General features: G+C 43.8%; 1 protein-coding gene across 2 annotated transcripts in view; it reads right to left on the reverse strand.

The window, feature by feature from the left end:
* Nucleotides 1–18,136, reverse strand: part of LOC139389475 (transducin-like enhancer protein 1) — a 42,766-nt gene that overhangs the window by 16,130 nt on the left and 8,500 nt on the right. For both annotated transcript variants that reach the window (XM_071136263.1, XM_071136262.1), the window contains exons 5-12: nt 9,694–9,756; nt 9,413–9,517; nt 7,652–7,838; nt 7,382–7,398; nt 3,220–3,336; nt 3,091–3,144; nt 526–678; nt 162–300 (exon numbers count right to left, since the gene is read on the reverse strand). In XM_071136263.1, the coding sequence (XP_070992364.1) occupies nt 162–300; nt 526–678; nt 3,091–3,144; nt 3,220–3,336; nt 7,382–7,398; nt 7,652–7,838; nt 9,413–9,517; nt 9,694–9,756 (835 nt within the window). The remainder of the gene's footprint in view (nt 1–161; nt 301–525; nt 679–3,090; nt 3,145–3,219; nt 3,337–7,381; nt 7,399–7,651; nt 7,839–9,412; nt 9,518–9,693; nt 9,757–18,136) is intronic.

Consider the following 18,136-nt stretch of genomic DNA (forward strand, 5'->3'; position numbering starts at 1 on the left):
ACAGTGGACTAATGAACAAAATATTAAAATATAGTTTGAGTGTAGTATGCCTTTAATTAAACTAAACAAATGCATATTAGTAGGTAGCCTGTACTATAGGCTGTTAGGTATGATTGGAAAAGGTACTGAGGTAAATTAAAATGGGGTGAAGTTTATCTTACTAGGTGGGTGAGGTAGCTCCATGGAGGGGGGCTTGGATAGGCTGGGGCGGAGAGTGGGTGTGGCACTGGGTCCGGGTGTGGAGTCTCCTCGGTGAGTGGGAGTGCTCAACTTCGGTTGAGGCGTACCTGGCTTGTCACGCTGCCATGGAAACATATAGGCTGTCTTTACCCAGATATCACACCATTAAAGGAGAGAGAAATCAAGGGATGGATTGAGAAAGGTGGTAAGAGATAAGATATTCCACCACTCTTTAGAGGGAAATGGGAAGGTCTATTAAAAAGTGTGTGTTTCTGTGACCCAGCATTAAAGACTTCTTCAGACAGCGAAAAGTATTAGTGTATGGAGAGCTTTGGCCACACACACCATTCCCATCTCTTTGGACTTGAGGGAGGAGGAGCTTGCAGAGGAGGCTGTGGAGGCGGGGCTACAGGATGGGTCCTTCTTCAGGAGGCGTGTCTTGTCCAGCCCGTTCTCTCTGGGGGAGGGCAGGGGCGTACCATGAGGGGAGGCAGGATCCTGGAGAGGGGGGGGGTCATACACACACACACACACTGACTCACACTCAGCGCCCTATTTCCCCTGATGTGAAATTATCATATGCGTCCCAAATGGCACTCTATTTCTTATAGAGTGCACTACTTTTGACCAGGGCCCATTCGGCATCCATAGAGTTGCTTTGAGCCATATAGCGAGGCCTGATTCAGAGGGGTTGGGTTAAATCTGGAAGACACATTTCAGTTGAATGCATTCACGTGTGCAACTGACTAGGTATCCTCCTTTTCCTTTCCCTAAAAGACCGGCATGTATACGTTAGAAAGAGTCACAGGATGGCCAAAGGACAACCACCCGAGTCACTGCCTGCTCACCCCGCTATCATCCAGAAGGTGAGGTCAGTACAGGTGCATCAAAGCTGGGACAGAGAGACTGAAAAACAGCTTCTATCTCAAGGCCATCAGACAGCATAGCCATCAATAACCAGCCTCCACCTGGTTACTCAACTCTGCACCTTAAGAGGCTGCTGCCCTATGTATAGTGGGGCAAAAAAGTATTTAGCCACCAATTGTGCAAGTTCTCCCACTTAAAAAGATGAGGCCTGAAATTTTCATCATAGGTACACTTCAACCATGACAGACAAAATGAGGGGAAAAAATCCAGAAAATCATATTGTAGGATTTTTAATGAATTTATTTGCAAATTATGGTGGAAAATAAATATTTGGTCAATAACAAAAGTTTCTCAATACTTTGTTATATACCCTTTGTTGGCAATGACAGAGGTCAAACGTTTTCTGTAAGTCTTCACAAGGTTTTCACACACTGTTGCTGGTATTTTGGCCCATTCCTCTATGCAGATCTCCTCTAAACTCCTCTAGAGTTTTGGGGCTGTTGCTGGGCAACACAGACTTTCAACTCCCTCCAAAGATTTTCTATGGGGTTGAGATCTGGAGACTGGCTAGGCCACTCCAGAACCTTGAAATGCTTCTTACGAAGCCACTCCTTCGTTGCCCGGGCGGTGTTTGGGATCATTGTCATGCTGAAAGACCCAGCCACGTTTCATCTTCAATGTCCTTGCTGATGGAAGGAGGTTTTCACTCAAAATCTCACGATACATGGCCCCATTCATTCTTTCCTTTACACGGATCAGTCGTCCTGGTCCCTTTGCAGAAAAACAGCCCCAAAGCATGATGTTTCCACCCCCATGCTTCACAGTAGGTATGGTGTTCTTTGGCTGCAACTCAGCATTATTTGTCCTCCAAACACGACGAGTTGAGTTTTTACCAAAAAGTTATATTTTGGTTTCATCTGACCATATGACATTCTCCCAATCTTCTTCTGGATCATCCAAATGCTCTCTAGCAAACTTCGGACGGGCCTGTACATGTACTGGCTTAAGCAGGGGGACACGTCTGGCACTGCAGGATTTGAGTCCCTGGCGGCGTAGTGTGTTACTGATGGTAGGCTTTGTTATTTTGGGCCCAGCTCTCTGCAGGTCATTCACTAGGTCCCCCCGTGTGGTTCTGGGATTTTTTCTCACCGTTCTTGTGATCATTTTGACCCCACGGGGTGAGATCTTGCGTGGAGCCCCAGATCGAGGGAGATTATCAGTGGTCTTGTATGTCTTCCATTTCCTAATAATTGCTCCCACAGTTGATTTCTTCAAACCAAGCTGCTTACCTATTGCAGATTCAGTCTTCCCAGCCTGGTGCAGTTCTACAATTTTGTTTCTGGTGTCATTTGACAGCTCTTTAGTCTTGCCCATAGTGGAGTTTGGAGTGTGACTGACTGAGGTTGTGGACAGGTGTCTTTTATACTGATAACAAGTTCAAACAGGTGCCATTAATACAGGTACAAGTGGAGGACAGAGGAGCCTCTTAAAGAAGAAGTTATAGGTCTGTGAGAGCCAGAAATCTTGCTTGTTTGTAGGTGACCAAATACTTATTTTCCACCATAATCTGCAAATAAATTAATAAAAAAATCCTACAATGTGATTTTCTGGATTTCTTTTTCTCATTTTGTCTGTCATAGTTGAAGTGTACCTATGATGAAAATTACAGGCCTCTCATCTTTTTAAGTGGGAGAACTTGCACAATTGGTGGCTGACTAAATACTTTTTTGCCCCACTGTACATAGACATGGAATCAGTGGTCACTTCAATAATAGAACACTGGTCACTTTAATAATGTTTAAATATCGTTTTACTCATTTCATATGTATTTATTGTAATGTACTGTATTTTAGTCAATACCACTCCGACATTGCTCGTCCTAATATTAATATATTTCTTAATTCCATTCTTTTACTTTGAGATGTGTGTATTGTTAGATACCACTGCACTGTTGGAGCTAGGAACATAAGCATTTCACTACACCTGCTAAATACATGTGACAAATAAAATTAGATTTTATTTGACACACACACACACACGTACCTCATTGGAGACATCCACCACCAGGTTGTCATCACTCTTCTCTCCATCACTATCCTGTGGGGACAAAAGGTTTGTCAATGTCATTCACCGTTCACACACACAGTTATCAACCTCACTGCTGCTGCTTACATAATGACTAGAGTCCTTGTCCTCTACTTTCCTCTTCTTGGTGTCGTTGGGGAATTCAGGTCCGTTGCGTCGCTTGTCTGAGTTCCTCAAACTGTCAGCAACCAGCAGGGTATTACTCTGCCAAAGACAGGAAGAGAGGATGTGAATAATGGGCAAGGTGGAAAGAAATAAGGAAATAGCAGATACAGTGGGGAGAACAAGTATTTGATACACTGCCGATTTTGCAGGTTTTCCTACTTACAAAGCATGTAGAGGTCCGTAATTTTTTATCATAGGTACACTTCAACTGTGAGAGACGGAATCTAAAACAAAATTCCAGAAAATCAGATTGTATGATTTTGAAGTAATTAATTTGCATTTTATTGCACAACATAAGTAGTTGATACATCAGAAAAGCAGAACTTAATATTTGGTACAGAAACCTGTGTTTGCAATACAGAGATCATACGTTTCCTGTAGTTCTTGACCAGGTTTGCACACACTGCAGCAGGGATTTTGGCCCACTCCTCCATACAGACCTTCTCCAGATCCTTCAGGTTTCGGGGCTGTCGCTGGGCAATATGTACTTTCAGCTCCCTCCAAAGATGTTCTATTGGGATTGAACTTCTTCCATTTTCTAATAATTGCGCCAACAGTTGTTGGCTTCTCACCAAGCTGCTTGCCTATTGTCCTGTAGCCCATCCCAGCCTTGTGCAGGTCTACAATTTTATCCCTGATGTCCTTACACAGCTCCCTGGTCTTGGCCATTGTGGAGAGGTTGGAGTCTGTTTGATTGAGTGTGTGGACAGGTGCAGTTAATACAGGTAAATGAGTGGAGAACAGGGGAGCCTCTTAAAGAAAAACGAACAGGTCTGTGAGAGCCAGAATTCTTACTGGTTGGTAGATGAGCAAATACTTATGTCATGCAATAAAATGCAAATTAATTACTTAAAAATCATACGATGTGATTTTCTGGAATTTTGTTTTAGATTCCATCTCTCACAGTTGAAGTGTACCTATGATTAAAAAAATGACAGACCTCTACATGCTTTGTAAGTAGGAAAACCAACAGCATCGGCAGTGTATCAAATACTTGTTCTCCCCACTGTATGTGCTATAGGCCAAGGTGGGGCTGTCTGCCAGTCTTCAGTCAAAGCCCTTGTGTCATGCAGTCCCCACAACTACACCATTTGGATAGTGGTGGGGTTACACATACATATTCATTTCGGGCACATTGGAGCAACACAGCGAGAAGGCCCTGATTAGTACGAGTTGTTCTGCCGCTCTATCAGTCCTCCCTCTCCTAGCTCTGTCCAGCTTTTACAGCGGCAGCTAAAGGGCAGTGTGTACATCCCCTCCCCCAGTTCCCCTGACTCTGTGGATTAGCCCATCATGTTGGAGTCCATTTAGGCCTAAATCTGTCATTGAAAATGTGCCTCCAGGAGCTACACACAGCCCCAACAGACAGGCCGTGGGGGAGGGAGCCCCCCCTCTTTCTCCCCATGCCTCCCCTCTCCTTGTCCCCAGCCAAAGGCTCCTACACACCCTCCCTCTCAGGGGGAACATTATTTAAAGGCTTTAGAAAGCAGATTGCTGACCCACAAACACAAGCAATTTCCCGCCGTTCTCTGAGGTCATACAATGCTCCCCCCTGTCAGTGGCTGTATTAAACACAATGAGACCCTTTAAGCGTGGGATTAGGAGAGTGGGAGGAGCAATCTGCTCACAATTCAGGGGCAGTGAAGGGTGCTTTGAAGGGCTGGTCATGGCATGCTTAGTCCCCTCCTGTACTCCCTGTTCACCCGCTGCTGCGCATGACTCCAAAACCATCATTATGTTTGAAGACCACATCACTGTGGTAATCTTGATCGACAATGACACAGCCTACAAGGTCAGAGAGCATCTTGACTGGCTGCATCACCGCTTCGTATGGCAACTGCATACCAACAAGTGCTCAGTATATCTGGGAAACCCTTCAACACTGTTGAAAAAGCATTCCAGGTGAATCTGGTTGAGAGAATGCCAAAGCGGTCATCAAGGCAAAGAGTGTCTACTTTAAAGAATCTCAAATATATTTTGATTTGTTTAACACTTTTTTGGTTACTACATGATCAATGTGTGTTATTTCATACTTTTGAGGTCTTCACTATTATTATACAATGTAGAAAATAGTCAAAATTTTTATTTTTATTTTATTTTTTTTTATTTTACCTTTATTTAGCCAGGCAAGTCAGTTAAGAACAAATTCTTATTTTCAATGACGGCCTGGGAACAGTGGGTTAACTGCCTGTTCAGGGGCAGAACGACAGATTTGTACCTTGCCAGCTCGGGGGTTTGAACTCGCAACCTTCCGGTTACTAGTCCAACGCTCTAACCACTAGGCTACCCTGCCTTAGACTCTTTCAAAGAAAAACCTTTGAAAGAGTAGGTGTGTCCAGACTTTTGACTGGTGTGTGTGTGATATACATACACACATGAAGTCAGAAGTTTACATACACTTAGGTTGGAGTCATTAAAACTCATTTTTAAACCACTCCACAAATTTCTTGTGAACAAGCTATAGTTTTGGGAACAAACTATAGTCAGTTGGGACATCTACTTTGTGCATGACAAGTTATTTTTCCAACAATTGTTTACAGACAGATTATTTCATTTGTAAATCAATGTATCACAATTCCAGTGGGTCAGAAGTTTACATGGACTAAGTTGGCTGTGCCTGTGACAGCTTGGAAAATTGGAGAAAATGTCATGGCTTTAGAAGCTTCTGATAAATTATGTAAATTAGCCTGAGTCAATTGGAGGTGTACCTGTGGATGCATTTCAAGGCCTACTTTCAAACTCAGTGTCTCTTTGCTTGACATCATGGGAAATCTAAAGAAATCAGCCAAGACCTCCCTCAGAAATACAATTGGAGACCTCCACAAGTCCGGTTCATCCTTGGGAGCAATTTCCAAACACCTGAAGGTACCACGTTCAACTGTACAAACAATAGTACGCAAGTATAAACACCATGGGACCAAGCAGCCGTCATACCGCACAGGAAGAAGACGTGTTCTGTCTCCTAGAGATGAACGTACTTTGGTGAAAAAAGTGAAAATCAATCCCAGAACACATGTAGATGCTGGAGGAAACAGGTACAAAAGTATTTATATCCACAGTTAAATGAGTCCTATATAGACATATCCTGAAAGGCCGCTCAGCAAGGAACAAGCCACTGCTCCAAAACCGCCATAAAAAAGCCAGACTACGGTTTGCAACTGCACATGGGGACAAAGATTGTACTTTTTGGAGAAATGTCCTCTGGTCTGATGAAACAAAACTAGAACTGTTTGGCCATAATGACCATCGTTATGTTTGGAGGATAAAGGGGGAGCCCTGCAAGCCAAAGAACCCCATCCCAACTGTAAAGCACGAGGGTGGCAGCATCATGTTGTGGCGGTGCTTTGCTGCAAGGGGGAATTGTGCACTTCACAAAATAGATGGCATCATGAGACAGGGAAATTATGTGGATATATTGAAGCAACATCTCAAGACATCAGGAAGTTAAAGCTTGGTCGCAAATGGGTCTTCCAAATGGACAATGACCCCAAGCATACTTCCAAAGTTGTGGCAAAATGGCTTAAGGACAACAGTCAAGTTATTGGAGTGGCCATCACAAAGCCCTGACCTCAATCCTATAGAACATTTGTGGGCAGAACTGAAAAAGCGTGTGCGAGCAAGGAGGCCTACAAACCTGACTCAGTTACACCAGCTCTGTCAGGAGGAATGGGACAAAATTCACCCAACTTATTGTGGGAAGCTTGTAGAAGGCTATCCAAAACGTTTGACCCAAGTTAAACAGTTTAAAGGCAATGCTACCAAATACTAATTGAGTGTATGTAAACTTCTGACCCACTGGGAATGTGATGAAAGAAATAAAAGCTGAAATAAATAATTCTCTCTACTATTGTTCTGACATTCTTATAATAAAGTGGTGATCCTAACTGATCTAAGACAGGGAATTTTTACTAGGATTAAGTGTCAGGAATTGTGAAAAACTGATTTTAAATATTTAGGTGAATGTAAACTTCCGACAGACAGACAGAGACAGACAATATACATATATACACAGGTGTGAACGTTGGAATGAGTAGGGGAGGGTATGAGGAGGAGGATGCAGCCAGAGGTAACAGAAAGTACTTACTGTGCCCGGCTCTTGCTCTGTTCCCATAGCAACGATGACACAGCATCAAGGTGATAAGGTCATCAGGGCGCACACGAGGGAGGCACGACAAAACACACAAAAAGAAAGAAATTCTAATCCTGAGCCCTGCACTTGTGGTGTTCAGTATATTTATTATAAACAAACCCAATGATGATACAGTCTTGTCAGTTTGGTCTGTCTATGTGGGCGGGCTAGACAGACTCCTCCTTAGGTGCAGGCCCAGTAACAGTGGGTGTGGCTGCTGCTCACCTCTTAGCTGCTCGGCCTCCGCCGTGTGTTTCTTGTCCTCTTTGCCCACCAGGTGGTGCGGTGGCGCCCCCAGGGCACTGGACAGGGCGAGCAGGCTGGCCCCTCCCCCCAAGTGGGCTGGGTTGAGCCCAGCCGGGTGGGGGGTGAGGGGGACATGGGGGCCGTGCGCGTGGGACAGATGCTGATGCTACAGGAGAGAGAGGGAGAAGCAATCAATTACTAATCCATAATCAATATGGCCTACCACTGGAAAGTGTGTCAATCAATACGACAAGGCATTAATACACAAACGGAGCCGAGTGATCAATGTGAAAATATATAGAGGAATTCATGACCCTTCAGTTTTTCCATCAAGAGCAGCTTTCAACGACATGGCATGCTTACAAATAATGTCAGAGGCAGTAAACCTCCCCTTTAACACACACACACACACACAGTTTCTCACACACACACAAACACCTCCCTCTGGGGTCAAACAATAAACAATGGTGACAGCTGGGATCACAGCCCAGAGCCTGAGGGAGGATACGAGAGGAGGGTGTTATAGAGAGCTACAGCTGCTGCCTGCAGGCCAGGGAGGGTGGGGGCTCTGCTGGATTGGGGGCGTTTAGCTGTCAGGTCTCGGTGTCTTTCACACCAAATCAGGTGCTCGTCTGAGCGTGAAATGCTTTTGTGTTCCAAAACATAAATTATTGCGTCTTCAGACAGTAGCCACGGGAATCAAACCCCTGAGGTTTGCCACGGGGGGAGGGAGATTTCAGCAGTAGAGTGGGGGAGGGGCGGTGGTGAAGGTCAACCCTCTTTATCTCACCTAATTGCCTAAGCAACCCCCCCTTCAGAGAACCACAGGAGAGACGCCACAGCACTCTATCCCCATCTCCATGCCTACTCATTCACAGCGCTAATCCCTGGGCTTGCCCTTCAAAACACACACGCACCATCCAAGCCCTTGTTCGCTGTGCCAAAACAGCACAGCAAAGGACGCTCTCTCACACACACAGTGAGAGTCAATGGAGGGGAGGTATTGGTGGAGGCAAGGGGAGCCCTGTGTGTTAGGGGGTGTTAAGGTGTCCACATGCTTCCCAGCCAAAACAGTTTGGAAGAGTTTGTGCATATATTATCTACGCCCCTTCATTGGGGATTGGTTAACAGTAGGGATTCTTCAATGAGAGACAAATCATTTTTCATGCATTTTTTTTATTGAGAAACACTGCACAAAACATCTTACATAGTTAGATGTAAAATTGAGTAATCTTAGATTAATTCTACAACGTCTCCAAATAGAGAGACAGTACACTCTTGCCATTTTTTCTTGTTTTTCAAGCAAAGGTCTTAAGGGAGTATGTGCCAGCCGAACTGAAGAATGCTGACGCCTTTAGGGTAAGCCGCGGGGGGGTGAGAGGGTGGCCACGCTTCATTACACTCATTTAACACACATAAACAGGGTGACTGACAGCTTGGTGAGAGGACCAGACGCTCAAACCCTCTTTATACACACACTAGAATCCTGCAATTAAGACACAAATGGCAACTGCCACCCCCTGCCACAGCCATCGAGCAAAGCCCCCACCCCCTCCAAAGCCCAGAACCGTTGAGAAAATCCAAAACAGCAGCCTACACACAGCAGATCTTATGGTTGCCAAACACAGTAGTACCATATCCTTGGGTAAATGACTCCGTAATATTTCAGTAATAAAATGTCACATACACACACCATCACAGTACACACAAACACAGGAAGTTGTAGTAGAGTGCATTTACTGTGGGTGGTAGACCGGGAAGGACACGTACCCCGATGACAGAATTCAGTTCGCCCATGGTGACCTGCTTGGCCCTCTCCACTGCCTGGATCACCTGCTGTTGGTGCTGCATGGGCACACACATACACACAATACAGGGGAGCGAAAGAAGATTGCAAGAGGCTTACCTGTTTGTGCCTTTCAATGTTCAGCACGTAAGACCTTTCATAGTACTGTGAACACACACACACACACACACACACACACACACACACACACACACACACACACACACACACTTACCTCCTGTGAGAGGAAGGGGATGACTTGTGCACAGATGGTATTGAGCCTCTTGGCAATCTCGGTCTGTTGGATAGAGTAGAGGATGGATGGATAAGTATGGGCAATGTCAACAAAAACCTGGAATAGCCGCACAACTACATTCAGCCGTGCACTGAGATCCAAAGGGATTCCCGATTGTATTCACAGCTAATATGTTCAGGTCAACTCCACCTGGGGTGTAAGCATTAGTGCACACCATAGCAAAACGTTTTGCAACAAGAAGGTTGTGCAATGAAAATTAGAGGACAAGTTCAGGCATGTCCCTCCCCATTTCGGCCTGATTGCTTCCAAGTACACCATAGGTCAACTCCACCTGATATCCCCATGTATGTGTGATACTGGAGAGTTACTGAAGGAGAAGGAAGACATCTAACTGCTCATAGGAGCAACTGCTGCTATCGGTCACGACATGGGCTCAATGCACACAACACATATTAGTCAATATGGGTATGAATGACTCCATACACACAATTAACTTGGGGGGGGGGCACATGCAGTTGTGCGCATACATATGTCCGAGTGCACCACAGACATACACATACGTGTGCAAACCAGAGCATGTGAGTGGAGTTTAGCTGTTGGAAATCCGAGCAGTGAGGAAAAGCTGCTACTCCAAATTCGCTCCATCCATTTCAAAATTAAAAATCACAATTTAACCAACAATCTATTTTTGTGACTACCTGGACCTACCATTTGGCTTTGTAGTATTGAAACAAAACCATATGATTTTAATGAAAAGTACTTTAATAAACATGAAAATGTGACAGTAAGAAGCGCTCATCATTTCAAATAGGCTACATGAAATTTAGCCTGAAATATTCCATGGGAAGTTAAGCCCTGGAATGAGGAATTTTGCTTAAAATTCATCAAAAAAGTTAGCTTATAACAGTGAACCATTTTTGTGGGATACACAAGACAATTCTAGGTCTTAACATATTTTGGTTAAACTATCCCCAATTCAACAGAATTGCAACTCTCTGCATCTTCCACCACATGTGCAGAGCACTCCTCCATCACATGTACAGCTGATTTTCAAGATCTTGCACATTAATGAGATTTTTGGTAATTGGTATTTTATTAGGATCCCAATTAGCTGTTGCAAAAGCAGCAGCTACTCTTCCTGGGGTCCACACAAAACATAATACAGAACATCATTAGACAAGAACAGCTCAAGGACAGAACTACATACATTTTTAAAAAGGCACAAGTAGCCTACATATCAATGCATACATACACTATCTAGATCAAATAGGCGTTGTGCCACGAGGTGTTGCTTTATCTGTTTTTTGATATCAGGTTTGCTGTTTATTTGAGCAATATTTGATAGCAAGTTCCATGCAATAAGGGCTCTATAGAATACTGTACGTTTCTGGAATTTGTTCTGGATTTGGGGACTATGAAAAGACGTCTGGTGGCATGTCTGGTGGGATAAGCGTGTGTGTAAGTTGACTATGCAAACAATTTTTTGTTAATTAGTAAAATCACCTGTTTCCATACATGTTTCATTTTAAAACATGTATCTTACAAAGGAGTTGTTTAATCTAACTGCTTAACTATTTATCTGTACATGGAATTGTATTTTTTTTCTACTCGTTTTTTTCTAATCTTTACAGGAAAATGCCATGGGCACTATCTGATTGGCAACATTTCACTGCAGCTAATGTAGAAGGAAAAGCTGTGTACATTTGCAAAAGCTGTGCCAAATCATATGCAAAGAATGCAACAAAGAAGCAGAATCATCTAGCCAAGTGTATAAAGTTCCATCAGCACTCACAGCAAACAACCTCTGACAAAAGTCCCTCTACTTCTATTCAAGGTGAAAATTATGAAATCAGACACCTTATCGATAGCAACAGTTCATGGTTCTCCTGGATTCAGAAGTTTTTTTGACTTAATGGAGGAACGTAGTCAGAGAAATGGTGATGAATGTCTTGTTTGAGCAGTGTATGCAACTGGTTCACCTCTGATGCCCACAGGCAATGTGTATTGGAAGGAGGTCGACGAATTAAATCGTAATGGCCGATTTCAAGTTTTCATAACAATCGGAAATTGGTATATTTGGGCTCAGATTTTCTGAATTATTTTATTTAAATGTTTATTGATTTTTTAAATACCTTTATTTAACTAGGCAAATCAGTTAAGAACACATTCTTATTTTCAATGACGGCCTAGGAACGGTGGGTTAACTGCCTTGTTCAGGGGCAGAACGACAGATTTTCACCTTGTCAGCTCGGGGATCCAATCTTGCAACCTTACAGTTAACTAGTCCAACGCAATAACGACCTGCCTCTCTCTCATTGCACTCCACAAGGAGCCTGTTACGCGAATGCAGTAAGCCAAGGTAAGTTGCTAGCTAGCTTTAAACTTATCTTATAAAAAACAATCAATCATAATCACTAGTTAACTACACATGGTTGATGATATTACTAAATATTATCTAGCGTGTCCTGCGTTGCATATAATCTGACTGAGCATACAAGCATACATGTATCTAAGTATCTGACTGGTAGACAGAAGCAGGCGGGTAAACATTCATTCAAACAGCACTTTCGTGCATATTGCCAGCAGCTCTTCGTTGTGTGTCAAGCATTGCGCTGTTTATGAATTCAAGCCTATCAACTCCCGAGATGAGGCTCGTGTAACCGAAGAGATATCGCTAGCTAGTTAGCACGCGCTAATTGTCGTTGTGTTGCTGGTTCGAGCCCAGGGAGGAGCGAGGAGAGGGACGGAAGCTATACTGTTACACTGGCAATACTAAAGTGCCTATAAGAACATCCAATAGTCAAATGTTAATGAAATACAAATGGTATAGAGGGAAATAGTCCTATAATTCTTATAACTACAACCTAAAGCTTCTTACCTCTACAAGAGCACAGACAAGGGACAACAGACACACCGGTCTCATTGCAGATGAGCTGAAGGCAGTCATCAATGACCTTGGACCACAGAAGATATTTGCACTGGTGACAGACAATGCTGTGAACATAAAGGCTGCTTGGCCTAAAGTGGAGGAGTCCTACCCTCACATCACACCCATTGTCTGTGCTGCTTATGCATTGAATCTGCTCCACAAGGACATTCTGGCACCTAAAACAAGGGATACACTCTACAAGAGAGCCAATGAAATGGTTAGGTATGTGAAGGGTCATCAAGTAATAGCAGCAATCTACCTCAACAAGCAAAGTGAAAAGAATAAGCGCACCACATTGAAGATGTCCAGCAACAACCGTTGGGGTGGTATTGTCATCATGTTTGACAGTCTCCTGGAGGGGAAGGAGTCTCTCCAAGAAATGGCCATATCATAGTCTGCTGATATGGACAGCCCCATCAATAGGATCCTACTGGATGATGTATTTTGGGAGAGAGTGGTAAGCAGCCTAAAACCTATAGCAATAGCCATTGCGCGGATTGAGGGAGACAATGCCATCCTGTCTGATGTTCAGACTCTGCTTAAGAGAAGAAATCCGTACTGCCCTGCCCATTTCACTGTGCTCCAAGCAGAGGAAACTGCAGTTCTGAAATACATCAAAAAGCGTGAAGACATCTGCTTGAAGCTGATACACGCAGCAGCATACATGTTGGACCCCAAGTATGCTGGCAAGAGCATCCTGTCGGTTGCAGAGATCAACAAGGCCTATGGTGTCATCACTACCGTGTCTCGCCACCTTGTCCTGGATGAGGGCAAGGTTCTCGGCAGTCTGGTGAAGTACACTTCCAAGCAAGGGCTTTGGGATGGAGATGCAATATGGCAGTCATGCCAACATCAGCCACCTGGTGGAAGGGACTGTGGATCTGAGGGGACTGTTGCCTCCATCATCGTCCAAATCCCACCAACATCAGCCGCCTCAGAGTGCAATTGGTCCTTGTTTGGGAACACACACACCAAAGCACGCAACAGGCTGACCAATACAAGAGTTGAGAAATTGGTCGCTATCCGGCCAAATTTTAGGCTTTTTGAGCCTGACAACGAGCTATCCTCAACAAGGTTGGAAAGTGAGAGTGAAGATGAGGCCTCAGAGTCTGATGTTCAAGAGGTGGACAATGAGGAGGTCCAGGGAGAAGACATGGAATCCTGAGAGGAAGACAACCAAAGCGTTAGTGTCTAGACTATCATTATGTTGAAAATATTTTAGGGAGATGCGATGGATCATTCAATATTCCCTTTCTTTTGTTGTTCGGTGAAATCATCCCATGTGAAGAGTCAACTCATTTAATTAAAGTTCAATTCGTAACTAAATTGTTTTTTTTATTTCTATTGGAGGGATTTAATCATTTGCAATCTCTACATATTATAAGGTAAATGGTTTATGTTTGTCTCCATATGATATGGTAAATATAATCAATGCAAAAAAACATCTACATTTAATAGGTATTAATTTGCATATATTTCCGTTAATTCCCATATATTCCCACCTCTGAATATTCCCCAAAATATGCAACCCTACTGGGGACAATAAAAGGCCACTAAATGGTGCAGTTTTGTCAAACAAATCAATGCCACAGAGGTCTCAAGTTGAGGGAGCATGCAATTGGCATAATGTGACTGCAGCAATGTGCGCCAGAGCTGTTGCCAGAGCACTTAATAATGTTCATTTTTATAACACAAGCCACCTTCAACGTTGTTTTAGAGAATTTGGCAGTACGTCCAACTGATCTCACACACCGCAAACCATGTGTAACCACTTCGTTGCCCGGGCGGTGTGTTTGGGATCATTGTCATGCCGAAAGACCCAGCCACGTTTCATCTTCAATGCCCTTGCTGATGGAAGGAGGTTTTCACTCAAAATCTCACGATACATTGCCCCATTCATTCTTTCCTTTACACGGATCAGTTGTCCTGGTCCCTTTGCAGAAAAACAGCCCCAAAGCATGATGTTTCCACCCCCGTGCTTCACAGTAGGTATGGTGTTCTTTGGATGCAACTCAGCATTCTTTGTCCTCCAAACACGACAAGTTGAGTTTTTACCAAAAAGTTATATTTTGGTAGGCTTTGTTACTTTGGTCCCAGCTCTCTACAGGTAATTCACTAGGTCCCCCCGTGTGGTTCTGGGATTTTTGCTCACCGTTCTTGTGATCATTTTGACCCCACGGGGTGAGATCTTGCGTGGAGCCCCAGATCGAGGGAGATTATCAGTGGTCTTGTATGTCTTCCATTTCCTAATAATTGCTCCCACAGTTGATTTCTTCAAACCAAGCTGCTTACCTATTGCAGATTCAGTCTTCCCAGCCTGGTGCAGGTCTACAATTTTGTTTCTGGTGTCCTTTGACAGCTCTTTGGTCTTGGCCATAGTGGAGTTTGGAGTGTGACTGTTTGAGGTTGTGGACAGGTGTCTTTTATACTGATAACAAGTTCAAACAGGTGCCATTAATACAGGTAACGAATGGAGGACAGAGGAGCCTCTTAAAGAAGAAGTTATAGGTCTGTGAGAGCCAGAAATCTTGCATGTTTGTAGGTGACCAAATACTTAGTTTCCACCATAATTTGCAAATAAATTCATTAAAAATCCTACAATATGATTTTCTGGATTATTTTTCTTTCATTTTGTCTGTCATAGTTGAAGTGTACCTATGATGAAAATTACAGGCCTCTCTTATCTTTAAGTGGGAGAACTTGCACAATTGGTGGCTGACTAAATACTTTTTTGCCCCACTGTAAATACAATTGTGAAGCATTTGCATGTGTGACATACTAGTTTGGCATGAACGTCAAGCTTCAGGCTCATGCAATGGTGCCTGGAAAGCAGGCCAGCAGCGGAGAACACACTCTTGCCAGGCTCGGCAGGGATACATTTTTTTTTATTCTATTAGGTAGGCCTAAAGGTTTTTAGCCAAAATAACCCTAGCAAAACAGAATGCTCCATGAAACAGGTAATATATGTCAGGCCTATTGGGCAAAAATCAACAATAGCCTATTGAATAGATATTAGAACGAAAATGAAATCAACTTAAGAGATCAGATTTTTAATTTATACACACTAGCTACCCACCTCATTCCTTTCTGTTAACAAGTGCACGTAAGTACACCATGTATTTTCAGATTCACAATGACTCTTTTGTTGTGAACACTACATCACTGCACTCCCGCTCTTCCTCATCTTTGTAAGTCACCATGATTTTGCACCCAAGTGTTATCAGTTTCCTTATGAAAATATTTTGTGAATTCCATGACAGCAGCTAAAGCTAGGGGCTATTGCAGCACACAAGTAGCCTACAAATGCATGCTGGGACGGGTATGCCCTGAGCTCTACTGGAGCAGGCGATGCTCCAGCACTCCATTTAAAATGGACCCGCTCTGCTCCTAGCACCACTCCAGCTTTGCTCACATACTCTGGTGCAGACACAGACACACAAAGCAGTGAATCAAAGACAGGCCCCAGCCTTGCTATCATGTCAGCCTTAGATTAGGTTTCACAGTGTCTCACTCTTCTATTCTTCCACTCCCTTAAAATAATCTCATCACTACTAATTTAATTTGGTCCCACTCTCATAACCATGGCCGGGCATCCGGCCCCCGGAGGTGACTGCGATTGGCTGGATACCCTATATCCCCACGGAGGGGGCAAATCAGATGATCCAGCTGAAATTACATATCGGTCAAACCGATTGATACGAGGCGGGCCAGGGTACAGGGGGAACTAGAGGAGCCTCCGAATGCAGTAATGGGATATTACTCAGACACATGCACACACTCGCACAGACACTCACGACGCAGACCATTTTCCTTTGAAAAGCTGGTGAGAAAAATTGAGTTATGTATCAAGTTTCTCATTGCAGAAGTGACGACCTAGGATCAGGTCCCCCCCCCGTCCATGTAACTGTATTCATTGTGATCTAAAAGGCTAAACTGAGCCTAAAATCAGCATTCCTTCTCTAGGACGCTTGATACATACAGCCTCAAATCTCCATAAAATAAAAACACGGCTGCACCAGAAGAGGACTTGCCATCCCTGAGCCTGGTTCCTATCGGTTTCTTCCTAGGTTCCTGCCGTCTAGGGAGTTTTTTCTAGCCACTGTGCTTCTGCATTGCTTGCTCTTTGGGGTTTTATGCTAGGTATCTGTAAAGCACTGTGACAACTGTTGATGTAAAAAGGACTTTATAAAATAAATTTGATGAATTGAGTTCCTCCAGCAAGTCTTCTAGCAGCCCAGCTATAGGCCATGTCCTCATGTGACACGCCCTCAGAAGCCCGGCCTGACAGGCTTATCATTAGCACACACACACACCTGCTGCAGGCAAGCTCCTAGAAACACACCAGATAACCTATAATACCTGGCTAGGCAATAAAATACCTGCCTCTCCCACTGTGCTTTCCCAGAATGTCTAAGGGGTATTCTTAGCCAGCAGATAGGTACTGCAGGCCAGGAATAGGCTGTGTCCAGTACACTCCCGCTAAGCTAAACATGCGGGAGGGAGCTAGTTACAGGGAAAATAAGCTTCCTGAAGCATTGAGCATTTCCAGTCAATTGTGTCAAAAATAGGTTCATTACTTGAGGCTTTGATCAACACAGTAGTTACAGTAGTTGTACCTGCTGGTCAAAATAATTTAGAGCAGCCAAATTATTATAGATGACGTCGCACCAGGGTAGCCTTTTTGCCTTCTACCAAACCAATCAGGTGGCTGTTCGACAAAACAACGCTTCAATTGTCAGTGATTACATGCTTCTGATAAAGTGACAAGTATCTGCCCACTGCTTCGAAGTAAACTGCTTAGCGATTTCAATGCATGAATCGGATCACTGGCATCAAACGTAACATCACTAGAGGGAGCTAACGGGATTAATTAAGGGACGGTTAAGGAAATAATCATGTGACCCAGAGCTTTGGGCCAAAGTGGGTAAGTGTGATTTACCTGCCTGTGTCTTACCCAACCACACTCCAAAAGTCAGACAGTATGGTGGTTATCACACATGCCAGAGGGTTACATTGAAAGGATCGCCTGTCGTCATTGAGTAGACTGACACTCTTATGCAGAGCATTCAACTAGGGTAGTAGGTGACAAAACAAACCACACATCCCAATCATGATGAGTTCTCAAGTCATCACCTAGCATATCAGTGATTGGAGGCCTTCAGGTCATAGGTCAGAGGGTGTGACCTGAGCAACAGGGCCTGCCAGGTGGCAGAGAAAGTGAGCCCTACAGGGACTAGGAGGACATATGTTGAATTTCAGAACCACCCCACTCTCTTAAAGATCAACTGCCCTTTATAACCAACTTCTCTGGTTTGAAATGGCCTGTGGCATCGATACGGGTCAGAAACATGAATTCCAGTGTCAAAATTGACTAAAGTGTAAATAGGATAATATGGGTCATAAACAGAGTTTGGTAAGTGACTGTGTCATGACTTAAGGGGTTGGTTTGGCTTACTTGAGTGCATTCAGGAAGTATTCAGACCCCTTGACTTT

This window comes from Oncorhynchus clarkii, chromosome 30 (genome assembly GCF_045791955.1).
Source record: "Oncorhynchus clarkii lewisi isolate Uvic-CL-2024 chromosome 30, UVic_Ocla_1.0, whole genome shotgun sequence".
NCBI classification, from domain to species: Eukaryota; Metazoa; Chordata; class Actinopteri; order Salmoniformes; family Salmonidae; genus Oncorhynchus; species Oncorhynchus clarkii.